This window comes from Phoenix dactylifera, chromosome 5 (assembly GCF_051530095.1).
Source record: "Phoenix dactylifera cultivar Ajwa chromosome 5, Ajwa_hap1_PhDact_Kaust_v1.1, whole genome shotgun sequence".
Classification (NCBI taxonomy): Eukaryota; Viridiplantae; Streptophyta; class Magnoliopsida; order Arecales; family Arecaceae; genus Phoenix; species Phoenix dactylifera.
In genome coordinates, this window is record NC_143194.1 from 8409421 (window position 1) to 8431785 (window position 22365).

At 36.7% G+C, this 22365-nt stretch overlaps 2 protein-coding genes across 5 annotated transcripts; one reads left to right on the forward strand and one right to left on the reverse strand.

The window, feature by feature from the left end:
- Window positions 1-8561: 8561 nt before the first annotated feature.
- LOC103716947 (uncharacterized) lies at window positions 8562-13276 on the reverse strand. The gene is made up of 6 exons (XM_008805163.4): window positions 13124-13276; window positions 12960-13014; window positions 12771-12821; window positions 10236-10327; window positions 10063-10140; window positions 8562-8950 (listed from the first exon to the last, which is right to left on the reverse strand). The coding sequence occupies exons 1-6, from the start codon at window positions 13177-13179 to the stop codon at window positions 8797-8799; spliced, it is 486 nt and encodes a 161-aa protein (XP_008803385.1). The 5' UTR covers window positions 13180-13276; the 3' UTR covers window positions 8562-8796.
- Window positions 13277-13357: 81 nt separating this feature from the next.
- Window positions 13358-20400, forward strand: LOC103716948 (pre-rRNA-processing protein TSR2). 4 transcript variants are annotated; one of them, XR_003387514.4, is made up of 5 exons: window positions 13358-13643; window positions 14217-14308; window positions 18032-18145; window positions 18562-18646; window positions 20097-20400. XR_003387514.4 is itself a non-coding variant. In XM_008805164.6 (4 exons), exons 1-4 carry the CDS (start codon window positions 13430-13432, stop codon window positions 20127-20129), a joined length of 453 nt encoding a protein of 150 aa, XP_008803386.1. In that variant the 5' UTR covers window positions 13359-13429; the 3' UTR covers window positions 20130-20400. The 4 variants fall into 4 exon arrangements, 2 of the variants coding, with proteins under 2 accessions (XP_008803386.1, XP_008803387.1); XR_003387515.4 differs by having other exon boundaries at window positions 20113-20400; XM_008805164.6 differs by lacking the exon at window positions 18562-18646 and having other exon boundaries at window positions 13359-13643.
- The last annotated feature ends 1965 nt before the right edge of the window (window positions 20401-22365 follow it).

Below are 22365 nucleotides of genomic sequence, written 5' to 3' on the forward strand. Positions count from 1 at the left end.
CTTAGCTGTCTGGATGCATATGCAATCACCTTGCCATTCTGCATCAACACACATCCCAATCCCACTTTAGAAGCATCACAGTAGACTACAAATCCGCCTGTATCTGTGGGTAGAGTCAAAACTGGAGCTGATGTGAGACAATCTTTCAGCTTCTGGAAGCTCTGTTCACAAGAATCTGTCCAAGTGAACTTAACCTGCTTCCGAGTCAGCTTTGTTAATGGGGTAGCTATTTTTGAAAAGTCCTTTACAAACTTCCTATAGTACCCAGCCAGACCCAGAAAACTCCTGATTTCTGTTACATTTGTTGGTCTCGGCCAATCCATAACTGCCTCAATCTTCTTGGGATCCACCCTGATTCCTTCCTTACATATTATGTGTCCCAAGAATCCAACTTCTTGTAGCCAGAACTCACATTTAGTAAGTTTGGCATACAGTTCATGTTCTCTCAAGGTTTGTAGTGCTATCCTCAAATGCTCTTCATGATCAGCCAGACTCTTAGAATATATGAGGATATCATCTATAAAGACTATCACAAATCTGTCAAGATAGGGTTTAAAGACCCTATTCATCAAATCCATGAATGCTGCTGGGGCATTTGTCAGCCCAAATGGAAGCACTAGAAACTCATAGTGCCCATATCTCGTTCTGAATGCAGTCTTCAATATATCTTCCTTTCTGATTTTTAACTGATGATACCCAGACTGCAGATCAATCTTCGAGAAGTACTCAGCCCCTTGTAATTGATCAAACAGGTCATCTATCCTGGGGAGTGGGTATCTATTTTTGATGGTCACTTTATTCAGCTGTCTATAATCTATACATAATCTCAGCGACCCATCCTTCTTCTTCACAAACAGAACTGGGGCACCCCATGGTGATGTACTGGGCCTAACAAACCCCTTGTCTAGTAGATCCTGCAACTGCACCTTCAACTCCCTCAGCTCTGTAGGTGCCATACGATAGGGAGCAATCGATATAGGGTTTGTACCAGGAAGAAGTTCAATACTGAACTCAATTTCTCTATCAAGTGGCAATCCTGGTAATTCCCCTGGAAATACATCAGGATACTCCCTAACAACTGGAATCTGCTGCAGATCCACAGACTCTACCTGGGTGTCCATCACATAAGCTAGATAGCTTTGACACCCCTTTCTCAGCAGCCTCTTTGCTTTTACTGCAGACACCAAATTCATTGGGATCTCACTCCTGTCCCCTTGATATGTAAATTTCCCCTTATCTAAAGGTCTGAAAATAACACTCTTTTCTTGGCAGTTAATGGTGGCACGATTGTCTGATAACCAATCCATGCCCAGTATGACATCAAAGTCTAACACTGCCAACTCAATCAAATCGACTGGGAGTGTCTTACCTTCTACCTCTACCACACAGGTAGGATACACATATCTCACTTCTATACTATCCCCTACAGGTGTGCTAATAACTAAGGGAATATGCATCAATATCTTATCCTTAGCTAACTTTTTAGCAAAATAAGGGGACACAAATGAATGGGTAGCTCCAGAATCAAATAACACTCTAGCTTTAATCTTATCAATGAGGAGCATACCTGTTACAGCTGCATTTGATGCCTGTGCCTCCTGTGGATTTACCGTGAACACCCTTCCTTGCCCTCTGCCTGCTGGAGCTAACAGCTGAGATGGTCCAACACTCTGCTGTGACGTTGGTGTCTGACCTCTGCCTCTGCCTACAGGCCCCCTACTACTAGGCCTGTCCATCTGCACAGAAGGGTAGGATGTTAAAGGCACAAACTGCTGGGTGGCACCCTGCGGGCATTCTCTGACAAAATGACCCGGCTGTCCACATCTGTAGCACACTCCCTGACCCATTCTGCATCTGCCAGGGTGCTGCTTCCCACATATGCCACACATTGGCCATGATTGGAACTTAGATTCAGTTCTGGCCATAGTGACCGGAGGACGAGGTACTGATGGTAGAAAAGTATCTTGTGATTGACCTCTTTCCCTCCATTTCCTCTTACGTGGGGCAGGTGGAGCTGAGCGTACAGACTGCTCCGTCGGGCCCTCCGAGAGATCTACTCCCTCAGATCTATCTCTACTGCTTTGCCCTTTTCCCATACTCATTTTCCTCTGTTCTCTTTCAGCTCTTTCCTCTTTGTTTCTGGTCTCCCACTATTTTGCTTTATCAATCAGCCTAGACAAGGTGGGGACCTCTACTGCCAGTACTGCATTATAAAGCGGGAAAATCAGATCCCGCCTGAATCTTTCTATCCTGGCAGCTTCAGTGGGGATGATGTAAGGAGCATACTTCCCCAATCTAGTGAACTCACGAGCGTACTCAGATACGCTCACTCCGGGCATCTGCTTCAGCCTCTCAAACTGAAGAGCCCGATTCTGCCTCTTAGCCGGAGACAAAAACTCATCCATCACTGCTTGCCTGAACTCTTCCCAGGTTGGAGGATTCCTACTGTACAATCTGTCCTCCACGTGCCTCTGGTACCAGTCCCAGGCATCTTTCTTCATTGTAAGCCCTACAAGTTCTATAGCTCTTGCATCAGAACAGGGCAATCTCCGTATCATCTTTTCAGTCTCCTCCAGGAATCTTTGAGGATCTTCACCTTGATCTTCACCTTTTAAACTCTGGGGTTCTGAGCCTCAGAAATTCCTGTACAGTAATCCCCTCATCATCTAGAGCCCGCCTGGCCAAACTTCTTGGCACAACTACAGGAGGTGGGATGGATACTACTGACGGGGCAGGAGATTTCCCCCGAGCAATCTGCTCTCTCAGAGCCTGATTCTCTGCCAGTAACTGTTCCATTAATGCATCTCTACTTCCTACCTCTCCTTGATCATCAACCCTCCGTCTATCAGCAGGAGGAGATTTTTCTCTTTGGGGCTCGACATGTGCGGAACCCGCATCCAATGCTATATCTGGCTCCATTCTCCTTGGAAGTATTCTTTATATGTCTCTAAAAGAGTCAAAAAGAGAGGACAGTCGTTACACAGAGCCATAATATATTTTACTGAATTGTAAATGACTCATAAATTAATATACAGAAAAATCCTATGCTCCATAGTATAATGCTATACTTAATCCTGACTCACCCTATTGCTCTGACAGGACTCTTCTTAACCTTTGCTCTGATACCACCTCTTGTCACGACCCCCGCCCCGTTCCCGGCGGGCCGCCGCGACGGTCCTAGGGTGCGGGTAGGCATAAGGCCACCAGCCACCGCGTAGAACCCTACTACCTATCAATCATCAATGAATCTTGAAAAATTTGGCATGATGCATGCACAAAATGATCACTTTTCCTATAGTGACCTGTCAGGATTATCTCAATACATACAACACACTACCTGTCAGAGCAGCAATCACATAATCCGTCACATAATGAACCTGGACAATATATATCAATACATTATCTCAGGCATATAACTCATATGTATAAAAATCTGGTTCCCATTCCATCCATGGTCAAACCCATATCCACAACAGGATCTATGACTGTAACTATACACTATATACAACAGAAGGTTTATAATACACCAAAAGGGTATAAACCTCTATCTACATTATACTATACTATACTATGGAGCGGCACAGCTAGCAGGCAACCACTAATCCTGCTCCTCTCTATACAATACCTGCCCTGCAATCAAAAATATCAAACTGGGGAGTGAGTATATAAATACTCAGTGAGTGGAGTAGAGAGTACTATGCACATGAGACAAGATATAATCATGGCTCGAGGTGAAATCTCAAGAGCAATAACAAGATGAACATGATCTCAACATAGAGAATATGGAGTAAATCATCAATATCACCACAATCAACATCAACTCATCTGAAGCATATATGGAATAATCAAGTAAACATATATGCTACTCATGAATATGCTCAACAGATCATAATGCTGGAACATACAAATCAGGTGTCAATATGCTGAAATCATCACTAGATAGCTGTCGGGAGGTGGGTTTTACGCCCCAGGCGAACCAGCAACAATTCCTTACTGTCACATGCATATGTAGGATAAGACACCACACTAATCATGTAAATGCCGGCCAGTATCCAGAACAGAAATCCATCTCACATCTACATACTAAACGGCACCTCGCGGGAATTCTACATCCGCGGAAAGCCATACTGCACCTCGCGGGGTCTTACTATGCCCGGCGGCAAGCAGAATATAAGTCGTAGGACCGGCCGATCCTACGCCTAGGGCCGTGTCCCCCCTAGGAAGGGACTGGGCTTCGCCCACCCAGAAGGCTACTATGTGCACAAAGGCCGATGTTCAACCCCATCGACTATAGGTGTCCTGCAGATACTGCCAAGCCATGCATAAATGCCATAATGCACCCTCCCAATACTCTACTAAAAAGGAGTATAATCAAGATTACCACTCACTCGATCATGACCCAATCATAAACTAACATCAGGGTTAGGAGTGAGGGTCAAGGAAGTGCAATACAACTCAATATACCATTAAAAAGGCTCTACAAATCTTTGAAATAGAGGAAATGAAATCAATTTACAAAAGAAATCATTTCACAATTCAGAATCAATTTGATTACTCATCAACCCCTCGTAATTCCTCTCAATGTTTCCTCAAATGCATGTACAGAATAATCAAGCATGGAGAATCAAAATATAGAGGAATATACAACAACAATTAATCAATAGGCTCAGGTGGAATCAATTCACACCTGGCGACATTCATGAAAATGAATTAAGGATGCTCATGGTGCAAAGTACAGGACTCCCACTCACCTGCCAATCCGGCACGGCCTCGATACGCCTCTAGAATTCTACAGCAGGCAGTGGGGAACTTCTTCCTCTCGTTCCCTAGCTTCTTGCCCAACTGTGATATGCATTTACCATACATTTAGTCTTGTATCAAGGTCATAATCTACGTGCCAATTATAATATAGGGAACTTTAATTGATTCAACTCCCCCGTTCCCTAAATCTTTTCTTTTCTTTCTCTTTTTCTTTTTCTATTAATTAACTCATCATTTATGTGTATTAGGGACTCCCTTGCACGAGTACAAGGTCTCCCTTAGCCTAATCTAGGCTTAATACCCTATTATGGCATGAAATCCCTTATTTTCCACCCGGATGAACAGTAACCCGAACTGATAGTGGGTTACTTCATCCCGGTTTTGATCCACTTTCAGGACTCCAAATTTGATGAAATTTTTACCTAACATTCTACACTCATAGAGGATTCCAAAGAGATAATATGCATCATCATCGGAGGCCGTTTGACCCCCTAAATAATTCGCCAAAGTTGGGACTTCGACACAGTTTTTCCGTAGTGCCGGAAAAATTTGTCGAAATCCGATTCTTTCTCTTTTAACCACCTCTACAACCCTTATCTGATCCCTCTAGACTACATCCACCCTTTGTATAGCCTAATATCATCAAAAGACTAGGTAGGGACGGATATTTACCTTTTTTTTTTTTTGAAATCGAGGTCCTTGCGTAGAGGGGAAGGAGATCTACGTTTTTCCCTTCAGCTGGAAGTGCAACCGGAATCTCCCTCCTCCTCGAATCCCCTTCCTCTTCTTCTTTCTTCTTCTTCTTCTCCTCCTTTTTCTTCTTCTTCTCTTTTTCCCTCTCTCTGTGTTTCCACGCCTGAGACCTCCTCTCCCTCTCTGTCTCAATTCCCTCTTCTCAGCCAACCCACCGCCAGACAAACCCCCATTTAAGTCAAATCAAACTTTAAAAATTCCCATTTTGCCCTTGCCACTTCAACGGATCTACAGTTATGCCATTAACTTTTGATTCCTTCCAATTTTACCCCTTATATCAATTTTAAAGGACTATTCTATCCCTTTTTATATATAAAAAAAAATTTTTGGGGTTATTACATACACACACACATCAAGTTGACAAATTATGAATAATTTGATTTAGAAAATATTTATAATTTGTTGATAAATCTAGAAAAAGATTTACATTACTTACCTTGCAAATGAAACCAAACTATAGATCCAAATAATTTTGATAATCTCTCTTAGAACTTAAGACTTCGGCAAGTGCTCAATTGAATCTCCGATGAGCACCGCGAGCTAAGACCATTGGAAGTAAAAAAGAGAAAAAGAATGAGCCAACGATAGCCTACCGGTGGTGATCAGTAAAATCTATCGGCAGTGAGGTGAAAGGGGGTGTGGGGATCTTTAAATAGCTGTTGGAGGCTAAGTTTCTAGCTTCTGTAGGAAATCGGAATGGAGAAAGAATCTAGCTCCTACTCCAAGTCAAACAAGATTTTATCTTCTTTTTTTTTCATCTCTTACTTCAAGTCAAATAAAGCTCTATCCTTTTTTTTCACCTCCTACTCCAAGTTGAATAGGGTTTTATCCTTTTTTTTCTATCTCGTACCCCAATTCTTGCATCATAGCCAATCAAGTAGATCAAACCCAGTTTCTTATTAGCTAGGCTGGATATTTACATTCTTTCCTTCTTAAAAAAAAATTCATCATCGAAATCTTATTCTCGGAGTCTTCAAAATTTAAGGGTTATTGTCTCAAGCAACCCTCTAATTTCAAAAACAACTCTTTCGTCAAATCACTATTCTAAGCAGCAAAAAATAAACAAATAAATAAAACCACTCTACTTCCACTATGCACTCTAATTCAAACTCACCAACACACTTATGCTTCTAATTTATATCACAATCAACATAAATTAATATTGTGATATCCTTAGTGTCTACTGATCTACAATTATAGTATGTCTGACTTTATATCATAATTTATCTACTTATGCTCTGATACCATAATAATTATCATGCCTTCGACTCGAGATCATGAGCTAGGGGTCGCGGCAACTGCTGCATACTCATAGAAAAGTCTTTTTACAAGCATACAAGGCATCTTATCATGATATCATAAATAAGTTGCAGAAATATAATATTCAAATTCTAATTTAAATAACAAAATTAAAAGTCCTACAAAATTAATAATATTACAAAATCTCTATGCCATGCTAATTTTTCGGATCTATAAAAACCGTAAAAAAATATATAATGATCTAGACAACCCAGAAAGTAATATTTTACTTAGATAAATGAAACAATACATTAAATAATTATGTACAGAAAATAAGCATATGAAATTTATTAATTCAAAACCAAATCTTTATATGCAGCATTATCAAAACATTACGAATGCCAAATTCAATTTTTCTTAAAATCAAATTTCATTCATAAATCTAAGTTTTTTCAAATCATCAAATGCATTTCGACAACCATGAACTATGACCACATCAAAGTGTCACCGCATAACCCCCAATAGTAGGGTATTAAAGTACCAACATACAACCCTCACTAGCAGGATATCAACGTACAACTTCCACTAGTAGGGTATCGAAGTATCAACGTATAATTTTTAATGATAGGGTATCAAAATGCCAACATATAATCTTTACTAGCAGGATATCGAAATGCCAATAGACAACCCCTATTGGCAGGGTATCAAAATATAGCCTAGCTGCGAGTCTAAATCCGTTTCGAATCAAAACTCTTTTTTTGAAAAGCATATTCAATATTCCAAATTGTAAAATATATAAAATCATACGATAACAAAATCCATCGAATATAATCCTTATCAAAACCAATACGTTCAATCGAGAATTATATAATATTCTAGCAAAAGATATACATAATAATAAAAAATAATGCATCAAGTTTATAAATCAAGAATAATTAGATTCAAAAAATATTTATAATTTGCCAATAAATTTATAAAAAGAATTATATTACTTACTTTACAAGCAAAATTAATCTATAGGTTCAAATAATTTAGACAATCTCATTAAAAACTTAAGACTCCGCAAACGCTCAGTTGAACCTTCGGTGAAAACCATGAGCCAAAACCATTGGAAGTAAAAAGGAGAAGAACGAACCAACGATGGTATAGCGGTAGTGAGACAAAAGGAGGTGTGGGGTCTTTAAATAGCTGTTGGAGGCTAGATTTTCTAGTTCTTGTAGAAAATAGAGATAGAGGAGAAATCCAACTCCTACTCCAAGTCGAATAAGGTTTTATCTTCTTTTTTGATCTTCTATTATATATACATATGTGTGTGTTTATATATATATATATATGTATGTATATGTATGTACATGTATATGTGTATATGTATGTACATGTACATATGTGTGTATGTACATGTACATATGTGTGTATGTACATGTACATATGTGTGTATATATATATATATATATATATATGTATGTATGTATGTACATGTATATATGTATGTATATATATGTACATATTTGTATATATGTACATATGTACATATATACATATCCGTGTAAATGTACATATCTTCACGCACGCAAGCACGCACGCACACCCAGACATCCAAATATGTGCTGCTATCATCTCCCGCCACTCGGGAGAGTGGCATCCCAATTGTGAGCTTTCTATGAATGTTTTTAACAGAACTTCCTGTTTTCATATCGTACCATAGGATGATTTATATATGATCATTTAATCTAGGAGAAGAGAAATTTATGAACAAACGGACCCTCTTGTCTGCATGGATTGCTCTCATTCAGCAGTGCAAGCAGGGATTTATCAAGGATGATTTTATTACCAAAATCCAGCATTGACCGCATGCAATAAGCCACAACCGACAGAATATCTTTTGGATTACCAACTGCGACAACTTACAAATTATGACTTATCACCATATAAATAAGCTGATTCTCTATAAGCATTTAGCATCCTTTTCTCTGAATTGCTAAGTTACAAAATTTCTTTGAAGCAAAGAAATTCTATTTTACCAAAAATGCATCAAAACGGAACTTATTGAGTTTCTGATCCAGAGTTCTGATTCTCTTTAGGCGAAGCCCATTGTTGGCTAGCACGGGACTTTGTCCATGGATCAAGAGGGACTCTCTGAGGTGGTTGGGGGTTCGGGGGTTTAGCCTCTCGGAGTTCATTTTCCCTGTCAACAAATCTGCATTCAAGTCCACATATGTAAGAAATTATACATACTGCTGGACTATAAAAAACCCATTTAACTGAGTATAAAGCAAGAACTATTGTTTGTTGATATGTTATTTCCACTGCTGAGTGAAGTCATATACATTCTAACAGCAGAAAAAGAAAGTAGCGCCGCACATCATTTTTTGTATCAAATCACAACTTTAAAGTCTTAGAGGTGAGTTAAATTCAAAGGTGTTAATATAACATTGACCATGAATCTCACATAAATTGTTGATGTCATTTCATGTTTTAGTGTCTTGGAGTCAATGCTTGAGTTGTTCAATCCCAATAATGAGCAGAAGACGATCACTGGACCAGATATTGACGTTGTATGTGCACAAACAATGTCAACACATGCATTTGGACAAGATACAAATATGCTACAAAATACAGGTGAATATGGTATGGAATTGCAGTGGAATCATGGTAGTGCAGCTATGAGAGCATAAGAACTGGGGAAGAGAGAGCCAGCATATGGAACGAGAAAGTTTGCCAACGTGAACTCTCGCAGTGAAACAGTTTCCACATCCCATCATCATGCTAAGGGCTGGGGCATGATTGGAGATGACATATAATTATCAGTGAATTCTACAACATACATTATAAAGCCTGATATCAAGTTAAAACAGGGTTTCTGAAAGCAGCCAAACAAGAATTTTGGCAAAAGTCATTCTTAGGTCTCTTACTAACTTGTTTTGGTAAAACATGACAACCAGAAAATTCAAGTAGTGACTAATTTTATGAGAAATGTTTGATGGCTGGATTGACTAAATTCAGCACATGGGACTCTGCTTTACTAGTCATGCAATTTTCCTTTCTTCCGGCACCGAAATTGAATGAAGAAGTAAAATATACTATAATAATCAGGCACCGAAATTGTTTTCCTATATTGTGTCAAACACAACTCTGTATGAGAATTATAGTTTATCTATGCATTCCATGACAAGTGAATGGAAGGTATAAATCTTCTGCCCTCCCATACAACATGTCCACAAGAATTTAACATATATAAAACTCCATGCATCATTACCATGAAAAATACATTTTAAATTTTAGTAGACATGAAAAGAAAAGAGAAATTACTCAATGTATGCCATAGGTGCAGCATCTCCAACTCGTATGCGAGTCCGAAGTAATCTTGTATACCCACCTGCTCGGTCTCTGAATTTCAAAAGAAACTTCTTCCATTAAAAAAAAACGAGTAATATAATTTGGAAGAATGACTCATATAGAGTGTTAATAAATTAGATAGTTACTTATAGCGATAAGCGAGCTCCGTAAACAACTTATGAAGGACATCATCACCACGAACAAAAGCAGCAGCATGACGTGCAGCTGCAAGTGTCCCCTGAAAACAATCAAACTCATGAATTGAACATAAACCATGACTATTACAAGAAAATCTGTACATAATTAAATATCAACTTTATGAATCATGCATCATATTTATCAGATAACATAGAAATGTTATGAGTTATAAAAATATGCAAAATAAGTAATAACAGATCTGTCAGGAAGCAACTGCAAAACATGTTAAACAACTGTTATGGGTGTATGAAGACTTCAGATAAAGGGCTTCTCAGGATCTGTATGAAATGACTTTCCCTTGTTAGAAAACTTAAAAAGAGCAGAACAAGAGCAAAAGGATGAAATAAACCCATTTAGAGGCATCTTGACCACACCATTGTTAGGTCTGTGGCTTTCACACTTTTGTGCCTATCTCTGGTATCATTTTGTCCCAAGCATATATGAACTGATCTCCCCCCCATATACGAACTGATCTCCCCCCTCCCCCCCCCCCCCCCCCACCGTGGAGAAGAAAACTACCGTCAATGACAAAATCTAGGAAGGGGAAAAAGGAAAGATGGTTCTCGTCCTTTGCCACTATCAAGACAAGAGAGAGAGAGGGAAGACCCCCCAAAACTGATGACTAAACTTGGTGATGAAGTAATGAAAAATAGAAGAAAGAAAGAAATAAAGCAACAAAATACTATAGAAAAAGCATATTGCTGTATCAAAGTAAGGCGAATGCAGCATAAACAAAAATCAAGGAACCTAATTGAAACTGTAGACTAGTTTGTAATCATACAGGATATATTAAGTTGGATTAAGATGAGATCAAGAAACGCTAACATGAAATACAGAGACAAGCATAACTTTGTTTTGAAGCAGAAAAGATAATATAAAGCCAAAATTATATAATAAAAGTGGGGTCCCTTTCCATGTCAGTCTCACACAGATCAAGCTGATAAGGTAACAAGGAAGCCCCAAAGAAACTACAAATTGAAAGACGGAACAAATAATAAATAAATAGATGGATAGATAAATAAAAAAAGCGGGTTCAACAAAGAAAGAAAAATAGCTTAAATAATATCAAAGCAGTGAAGGTAGTTGCATGCCTTTGATCACCCACCTCCACTATAGACCATTCAAATATTCTTCGGTTTTGATCTGTCCAGATATCCCAACTCTATGCATGTAATGATATAAGTTTGGTCTTCCAACATCTTTATTATGACTATCAAATTTCCTTGTTCAAATGAGCCAACAAAAACTGCAAGCTTTCATGGGCATTTGCACCAAATGCTATGAGAGAGAACATTGTTAATTTGTCACCAACTCAACATCTCACACAGAGAATATCCTTCTTCTCACTGCTCAAGACCCTACTCACGAGTTCACCACTAGTTATTCTATTAAGAATAGTTGTCCTGCTAAAAGCTCAAACTTTAGATAGCTCCAGACTATCTTTTTCTAGGCAAAATGCATCCATATCACTGAATATATTTATAGAGGGTTTAATGGAACGCATCCAGCTCGCTATCTCTTTTAAACCCTAAAACATTCTGTCTATTTTTGAAATTTCTAATCATAAAGAGCAGGTAGCCCTCTCCTACTTCCATATATTCGGTGTGAAAAGTAATCCATCATGCTGCTTCATATAACAGACATAATATAACTAACTCAGCTTGACATACATTTTTTCCCAAAACATCACTGTACATGGCTCAAGTATTCAGACCCCTATTAATATTCTCCCAGATTTTTGAGTTACTCATAGCAATATTAATGCCAGAAAACCTTTCCTAAGCACTCTTTAGTTACTCTTCATCATACTAAAGTCTCCAAATCCTTCTCTCATAGAAATCTTAGTTCAGCTCATTCAGTCTCTTAATCCCTAGGTACCCCTCTTCTTTAATCTCCTTCTCTCAATGCCTCTTTGTTTCCTTTAGAAGTAGGAAAACTTAGTCAGTTTCTTCCTAAGAGAGTCATTCCAAGTGTCTTAGTTTAGTTGGCAGTTCCATTCATGTCTAGGAAACTAACATTTGAAAAGCCTGATGAATGGATAGAGAAGTTTCACAACAGTACTACTCCCTCCAGATGAAAGAAGCCTATTATTGCAGCATACAATGTTGTTCAACTATTATTTCTATCATTCCCATCTTTCTTAAATTTCCCTGACCCCAAAGCAATCCCTCAATATGCTATCACAAGATTTCATGCATTCCAGATATCCGTAATAAGCTTGCCCGAACAATCACTCTAATACCAGTCAGGCACTTGAATAAACGAAAATGTATTAAAAAAAAAAGAACATTTTTTTTCCAAATCAATTGCATCATTAGAAATAACAATTTCGTATCCCAGTCTACATTGTGATGTTTTCTGATCCACCATTGCAAGTCCCACATCTTCAGAATTTAATGATAAGTGTTGTTAGTAATATAAACTTGATGAAATCCGATCGGTGAAACGAATTACTAAAGCACAAAAGGAAGTATTGGAGGGACCTCTTTTCCAAGCTGCACCATGTTATCTGCAACACGACGAACTTCCTTTGCCTGCAATCATCACAACGAGTACTTCGGCTTAATTTTCACTAATCAAATGATCACCACCTGCTCGAACAAATGCTGCACACCCCACCCCAATTGAAACATCGATCTCTAAAACTAGAAATTGGCGGTGGAGAGAGGTACCTTCGCGACGGTGGTTTCGATGCGTTCGTGCTTCACCAATTGAGAGACCATGGTCCTAAAAGACAGCTTCCAGAGATTAGCAAGAAACAGAGGAAGGCCAAACTAAACAGGAGGAGACATGGACTTAGGAAGCGTGAGAAAAGAAGAGAGCGGGAGAGAGCAACTTGAGCATGGAGACCCGGTGGGCAGCGGGGCGGCCGAGCTTTCGGAACTTGGTCATGGTGGTGGCGGTGCAGGATCCGGCGGAGAGAATAGGCTCTCGTTACACGTTACGGCTATTTAGGTTTTAGAACCCAGTCGCACGGGCTTTGTGGTTTTGTCGTAGTTGCACGTGCATCCCACGTGCCCGAATCCGCCCTCAGTTGAGCGCCACCTCTCCTCCGCCCATCTATAAAAAACCTCCGACTCCTCTCCTCCGCCCGGAGAAGCGCGTGCCATAAAGAGAGAAATAGGGAGGGGAAGGGGAGGCAATGGATTCCGGCGATGCAGGTGGCCGCGAAAGGCCTTCCCCGGCGGCGCCCACTCCGGAGTCTCTGGCTCTTCTTCGAGAAGGGATCTCTCTCGTCCTCTCTCGATGGACAGCGCTTCAGATGGCGGTCCGAAACGAGTGGGGCGGAAGGGATTCCGGCCAGAAATCGGAGGAGCTCGCCTCCACCCTCCTCTCCTGGTTCTCCCAATCCAGAAGTTAGGGTTTTGATCCCTGATTCCCAATCAACTCGTTCCCTTTCTTGGATCAATTTTTATCCAAAATTTATTGTTTCGTTGTTCATATTGCAATTCGAATTTCGGACTGTACTTAAAATTTCTTTCGGGATGGGACATGTTTCCTTATTTTCTCCTTTTCTGTTTAGATTTTAAATTTTGTATTTTAGTTTCGTATTGCTTCTAAACAAATTTGCTATTTTCTTATATTTGCTTACGAAACGCTGATCAAGGGAATTTGTCTATTAAAAAGACGACACATTCTCAGCCTTTAACTTTGGCCCTGCGATTTCTTTTTTCCGGTTAAGAAGTGTGTTTGATTTGATTGAAGTTTATATATCTTTAGAATTAAACGTCTTTGCCTTTTTTTGTTTTTTGGTACATTGCCTTTTTTTGTTGAAGTTTGTATCTAGAGGACTGTATTTCTTCTATTCTTTTTTTTTTTTGTTTCTTACGTTTTGCTTTTTGATGTATGTTGTTGACGTGGACAAATTAAATGATGGAAGGATGGCACATTAGGGATTGCTTTGTTAATTTTCTCTCTTCTGTTTTCAGCTCCACATTATGTTGATGATTTGGAAAATATACTTGACGAGAACATGCTGCTGTCTTTCAATACAACTATCGAGGATGGCAGCATTGAGGAGGTGATTTTTTTCTCATTGTCCTATGATTGTAAATGTCTCATGCAACATGAAGTCAGCTTATGTTCATTTGTCGAGTTTTGGGACTTGTATGTACACTGGGTTGTGGAAAATTTGTGCACATGAAGTGTTATTTGTAACATACAAAGGTTTGGACTTAAAATGCAGAGCGGCACCTCTATTATTAGGAAGAAATTAATAAAAGAGGTGTTTGGACTTTGAATATTAGTACTAATGATATGCCTCCTAAAGGCATTCAAACTATATCACTTGGTGATTTGCATCAAATAAGGTCTTTTTATGTTTTGTGATGATGCCATATTCGAGCTAAACAGTGTCTTGTCAACATTTAATTTTACTGAAGAATCCTCCTTCCAACTGCCAACAATGCTCCAACATTTTTTGTGTATTATATTGCTGCCATTCGTGTGTTTGCTCGCTGTCATACACTATACAAAGAAGTGACCAAAAATGTTGTATCTTCAACTGAAATAGTTTCTGGTCTGAAGGCTGGAATATTGATTTAGGAGTTCTACAAAGTTCGTTATTCAATAATCTTGATAAGGCATACTGGATCACTGGTGATTTATGATCCTTATTTTTCTGATATGAAGCTCAGTATTTGAAATTTAATCTTACCATGCCATGATTACCATATCCATCTGTTCATCAACCAACTTCTAGTATTGTTGCCATCATTTTTAATTGGAAGTTGAACTCTCTGAGGGTCTATTGGCAAATTAGTAGAGACCGAGGAATACATGTAGTTGTTTGGGGTGGTGTTGTATTGTTTATAATGTTGGATTATAAAGAGGTTCCATGCAAACAAATAAATATCATGAAGATGAAAATTTTAAGATGGATAGTGTGGTGCGAGAACAAGTATAAAGGTGAAGTAAAAAGCTTGCACTAATCAGAAGAAAGAGAATTTATTGATATGAAGTAGACATGTGAAACAAAGACCTGAGCACATGTGACTTTATATTGTTCTACAGTAATATGTTCCTAACGGTCTTGCTTTTAACGTTTTGTTAAGAGTCAACTTCTCCTTTTCTTTGCACTTCTACTTTTTCTTCTACTTCCCCCATACACAAGGGCCTCTTGTACGTTGTTGCTTTTCTTTTCTATGTTCATCTCTTAATAGGTGAAAAATATATTATATTTGATGCCCATTATGGATACTATTGTCATGAACCTACTCTAGGATGTGGTTGGATGCAGAGGTTGCATGGGCATAGGCACAAGAATTGGATTCAGATTCATATCTATGTGTCTGACTTGTTAGGAGAGAGAAAGGATAGATATGTTGGGAAAATGAATTTATCTAAAAAACACATATATAAGTTTAACATTATAAAAGAAAATATCAAAATATATGAGTTACTAAGGTCTTCCAATATGCATGTTTCTCATTTGAAATTTCCAATTAAGCTATGGATTTAGAAATAATGAAATTTAGCAAGTTATTTTAATACCTAGATTATCGACCAATCTCTAAAGGATACAAAAGCTCAGTTTAAGATCTAACACTAAGATAATGAGGAGAATCCATTGTTTGAATCCATATCTCTAACATTTATGAAGAAACTCGATTAAAAACTTCAAAAAGTAGCCAAATGTCTGACATGCATTCAATTCAAATACATATCTAACATTCTTGTATTAAGACTCGAGTGTCCTGGTAAGACAAGTTGGATGTATCATAACTTCATCATATGTTAAGATTTTATATTTTTTAAAATTACAATTTGTGGTTTCCTAGTGTGGATGCTTGGTTATGCAAAGAAATTTTGCAAAAGCTCTCTTAAAACTGGGAATTTCTAGAGTCGTTTTAGGAGAGTTTTTAAGTTTATATTTTTCTCTTCCTACTACCTCAAAGTTTTCTATTTTGTGAATTGTGACTTTTAAACAACCAAACATCCCTTTGAAGTCTTGAAACTCAAAAAACTAGTAAAATGGTAAAATCATGATTTTGAAATTAAGGCCTCCAAATGCAACCCTAAAGCAAGCTCTATTCATGATATTGATATCATTGTATAACAATTTAAAAAACTCTATGCCTCCAAGTTCAAAAATTTGTGAGCTGTGACCTAGTAAAAGGATAAAATCATGATATTCAATTTAAAACTTCCAAATGCAACCCTCACACGAGCTCTATTTCAAGATACCAATATCATTGCATTGCTTGGAGTTGCTTTGATGCCTAAACTAGGGCATACCATGTGCTCTTTTAGTCACCTCATTGCATACTCGAGCAATATAGAATCAAACTTATTTGGTTCTTTATGGATGCTTAAGTTCTGATAAGGATGCTAACTTTCCATTATGATATATCATATGTCCGACTAGGAATTTTATATCAGCATGCAGCTTATTGACTTTGCATTTTGATGATATAATATCAAGAACATCATTCATGATCCCTGTAACTCATATGAATTGACCATGATTCCTTCAACTTGGAATCAGATTTTGATCCGTGAATCTGTTTTCTCTGTTCATATCTTGATAGCTATTCTTCTCTTGCCACCTTGAGCTGCTTATATGCCTTATTTAAACTTCCATCCACAATTGAGGTGTAAATGGGCCTGGGTTTAATTAAAGCTTAGTAGAAATTAACTTCGACCCTGAAACTGAGTATCAAGCTCGGCATCTTTCCTTTGTGATTAAGCTTGATCAAGTTTAAGATGATTTAAACATGAGTATACTTTGAACCTTAATATGCATAATTTGAGATGGACTAAATACAAGTTCGAATATATCAGGAATTAAACTTAATTCAAGTTCAGTTCAGTCTTGATATTCAAACTTAGTCACATATTTATATCATGTTCAACTTTGATTTCATTGTTGGATTAAATTTGGTCATTGTTTATGCATATATACATATATATGGTTTGAGCCTTATTGAGACTGGGTTTGGCTCAGTCTTCGCTGGAAATTGATTTGTAGCTCAAAATCTGGGAACAAGGTTGCACATCTGCATGCGGTTTGTACTTGATTGCCCACAGATTGGCACCAAACAAAGCCATTCATGAGCGGCTTGAATCAATTTCCATCCTTAGCCATGAATTGTTCGGAGACCTCCATTTAAATATTCAACTCTAATCCAAGCTCCTCTCCTTCTGCGCTTCCCAATACACAATTGTTTCTGGACAAACTATTTCATTTGATATGTTGGCATTACTACTAAGCCTTTTCTAATGCATTTAACTTTTTATAGTAATCCACCTTAACATTCTCATTTCTATTTATGCATGACCCTTTTAAAGTCCACCTTGATATAATATTTTGATGTCAGCTTTGTTCTGTGCAATGTAATTTTAAGAGATTTTTTGGTTGGTTATGTGTTCTTTTAGAACTGATAGCTGTAAAATGTTATTTATGTAAAATATTATTTATGCAAAACATGTTCTATGAAAAACAGAAGGAGACCTGTTTTTCATAAGACTCAGTTTCCGGCTCTGTGTCTTACCAGTTTTGGCAAAACAGGTTTTGTGGAGAACAACCATACAACCATTTTTGTTAAACTCATTCATCTTGAATTTTATATAAACTGTTTTAGTAAAACTTGCCAGCACACCTCATCTATCTTTATAGACTTTTTCTTGTAATTGTTTAGACTTTAAAGGTGAAAATTTGAAGTTGGAGGCATTACTGGTGCCTAATTTTGTTTATGCATGCCTTATCTTGATGCATAAACATTTCCATGTTGACATAATACAGATTGCAGAGCAATTGATGATTATGCATGAAGACTGCATTCAGGTCAACCATGAATCAGTCAAAAAGCTAAAGAAGTCGATTCATATGAAACGTGCTGCTCCTCAGATTAGACAGGTAAAATAATCTCAATAGTTAGCAGAAAAACTGTTATAAGTTGCATTAGACATAATTTTCTGCTTGATTAGGCTTGACATATACATTAAGGTAAGCTTTATTCATATATTTAAATTTGTGAAATGTAAATTTTTTGGCACTAAGATCCTTCTTGGTTTATCATGTTAGTATGTTACTTGAATTTGGTTAAATGTTTCTTTCCAATATTATATGTTTAAAGAGGAAAAGCTTGCTTATTTTGCACATTTAGAATCCATCAGCTACCCTAGATACATTGAAGTAACATTCTCCTATTCTGCAACACTTCACTAGAATTATAAACCTTAAGAAATAGAAGCTAAGAGAAAAATACTCTGAATATTTGTTGTGTATATTGTGTTAAGACATGATAACCTATTTCCGTCTTTTAAATACAGGGGACTAGTTTCTTTTTGTAAATTAACACAAACATAATGATGGGTCATTTTCTCTGCCAATACAGAGACATGCCATGACTTGGAGGTAAAGTACATATTCTTTGGTTCGTTTAGAAGACAAATTGTAAAGTTTGCTGCAGCAATTGCCTTAAGCTATTGCATGTATGATGCTTAATAGTTATCTTTTCTTTTCTTCTTTAAACTTCTCCAAACTATAATTCAAAAACAATGTACTTCTAACAATTGCACATATTAGGTTCTCGAATTTCTCGCTATGCTCATTGTTTGATTGAATTTGAGTTTGGCTACTGACACACATTGGGTGAAAACTTGTTGGGTATCGCCATTGCTATATTCAGTATTCAATGAAATAGGTGATGGGAATCTTAAAGATTTCTAATACGTGGTGGGAAGTTGTTGGACTTTCAACTTTGTATGCTCACAATACTCGAGAGGTCAATATTGGGTTAGCATCAGTGTAAAATGTTTTAGAGTTGCACTGAGCAAGATTAATTACTGGGAACTTTTCAGAACATATTTTAAGTTCGACACAATTTGCAAGGAGGATTGTGTGATCCAAAGGAGTGGGTGCTGGAGTAAGAAATTGATGTGGTTACCGTAGCTTTTTTGTTTAGGGAGTTTAGGCATTGGTTTCTTTACGTTTTAAGCAGTTAAATGCTGCTTTTGGATGTTTTTTGGATGGATGCTAAAACATTTGTGGACCATCAAAAGCTTTTTGGTCCATCATTTACATTGAAGTAAATCCATGTTTAAGAAAGGCCATGTGTAAGGAATTGGAAGTCATGTAACTAGAGATGCCTGGGAAGGATTGGAGCTGTAAATGAGGACCACGGTGAACTTCTTTTCCTATGAACTGTTAGGGTTGCAATGTAGTTGCTTAACTAATGATAACAACCTAATTTAGTGCAACTGGTCTTACAGTTTTGTTTAATTGTAAATCTCGACTGCAGTAATGCAGTATAGCAGATGTGTAGTCTTGCATGATAAACAACAGACATGACAAAAGGAATTTGGTTTCATCCCATAATTTTCATGCCCCAAGATCATGAACTAGTAAATGTTTCTCTACTCTCATCTTAAAGCAGATGAGACCAGAAATGCTGTAGCAATATCACACTTTCTGCAGTGATCAGCCCAAAGAAGGGGTGAAGAAAAAACTATTATTTATTTGACTAGTTGTAGGTGAAGCAACAAGAAGCAATGGAAATGGTCTGATTTTGATCTCTAGTTTTCTGAACTCTTAACACAAATCATTAAATAGAATAATAGAAGAAGAAAGTAGAAAGAAAAACAAAAGGTTCTAGATGTTCATTACACAAGTTGTATGTTCCCTTCAACAGCATGACCAGCCAAGATTTCTTTTGAGCTTGAAAATACATAAACATCATGTCCATGTTACAATGCCATCTTAGTTGGAAGAGGAACAATTTCTAGCAATTCAGTTCCATAGAAGGAACTTTGATGGTGCTGATTGACAGCCAAAAAAAGGTTTATGATGCTGATGTTATTGATAGGTCAATAATGCTATAGGTGAAACATCAGAATGAAGAAGAATGTTGAGATTGAACTGAAGCCCAAAGAGATGGCCTGGAGGTACGCCAAAGTTGCAGTTGCCGCACATAAAGGTCAAGAATGCAAGGGACTTCGGGTCTGATAATGTATCATGAAAGTATGACCCTGTTTCATGTATGAGATAACTACTTTTGCTTCATCTCTTGCTATTGTTTTACCATGAGTTTTTAACCTATTCTGTTGTTAATCATATATGTTATAAGAAATTTGTTCAATATAATACTTCTTTATGGATTTACTGACAAATTTTTTCTTTCCCTTTTTGAGGGAAATAGTTAGATCATTTAATGACATTAAAACATTTAGATAATTTTCTTATTGATGCCATTAACACCAAAGTCATAAAAATCTTAAAGTGCACTTCTTCATATTACTTCACCAAGTTAAATAAATATTTTTATTTCATATAAGTAAAAAATTAAATCAAATAATAAATTGTTTTTTTTAGATGTTAATATGGCATGCCAAAGCAATAAGTCATAATCTTACGATCCATGTATAATAATAATATCATAAAAATAAAATCCAACATAAATGGACATATATGTATTAATCATTATTGTTACTATTATATTTTTCTCATTTTCTTATAATTATTTTTTGATTCAATTTTCCTTCTTATCCAAAAATATATCATTATTTATCAAATAAAATTGAACTTAACAACTTAAATAATATAGTTATTTAATAACTTGCTGTTGAAAGAAGAAATATGTCTTCAATAACTTCTAAAATGCCTATAAAGGTTTTGGGTAGCCTAATTTATATTTTTGAGCACAATATTGCAGCTTAATTGTTTACTTGTCGGTGGATTTGTCATTTAGAAAAGTTGTGGCTAAAATAAAATTTATTAGTTTGTTTAGAAATTATGCTAGATTTTTTTGTTGTGCTCCTTTATACTATTTCATAATTTTAATAAAACAAAGTTAGTAGTTTTTCTTATTATATTCTTAAAAAAATTGTTTATACTCAATTTACCCTAATATCTCAAAGTTTTTTATTGATCATTATATAGAAATTTATATGTGTTAAATAAGTTTTGAAATATTTGCTTGTAATTTAAAATCTATTTCAATTGCCTCATTTGAAATTCTAACTATATAATATTTAAAAGAAAACACAGCATGCATTTTTACTTATCATGCCAAAACTATTTAGGAGGTGTGCATTGAATGAAAGAGAGTTTTTGAAGCAAATAGAGAAAACCAGATTCCAGAAAACTTCCATGTGACCAAGGGCTCCATATCTGATTTGCCGAATAGCCTTCATATAATTCTTTAAATGTTAAATGTATGATCATTGGCAAGGTTTAAAATTAGCCTATAATTAATGGATAGAGAGGTGGATTAGAATCCAATTAATCGGGTTCCAAATTAGATCCGGTTAGTTGTGACCGGACTGATGGTGATGATCCAGACTAATGGTGATGATCCGGACTGGTGGTGATGATTCAAGCTATTGGATGTGATTAAATGATTTACTTATGTACCAAAAAAGCTTGATGATTTAGAGATATATCAAGGGGTCAAAAAATGACCCGTTTAAATAATATGAAGCAATGCATGATTTTAATAGGAGTGCAATCGAGCTGAGTCGAGTAAATAGGCTTGAGCTTGACTTAATTCAAAATACTTGGCTCGAAGCTGGACTCGAGATCGATTAAGTCCTAATATTAAGCTCAAAACTTGACTTAAGGTCTATTAAGTCTTAGTATTAAGTTTGTACTTGACTCGATAAAAAAAAAATTTAATACTCGAGATTAACATGAGTTAATTCGAATATCAACAGGAGCTTGAGGTTTGATCTTTAGTCATAATTTAAAAATATGGTTAAAGAAAACATAAAAAAAAGGTAAGGAGCAAGGAGTTAGGTGAGATTAAAATGTATATATTTTTTAAAATATTAAATTAATATTATATACTATAAATAATATATAATATTGTTAAAAGTATATATACTTGACTTAGTCTCGATGATCAAAGACTACTACTCATGTTTTAGCAAAAAAGACTACTACTCATGAGCTTGGCCATACGTAGCACCACATCCCAGCGATTTGTTGCACAGTCGCTGGTTGTACTGTGTTTGCATAAACTTGCCTTGTGGTGCCCACTTTAGCGATTCAACAACTGTGTGTTGCATCCTATGTCGGAATTATGTTTGCATAAATTTGCTTTGTGTGCCTACTTTAGCCAATCAACAACCACTAGT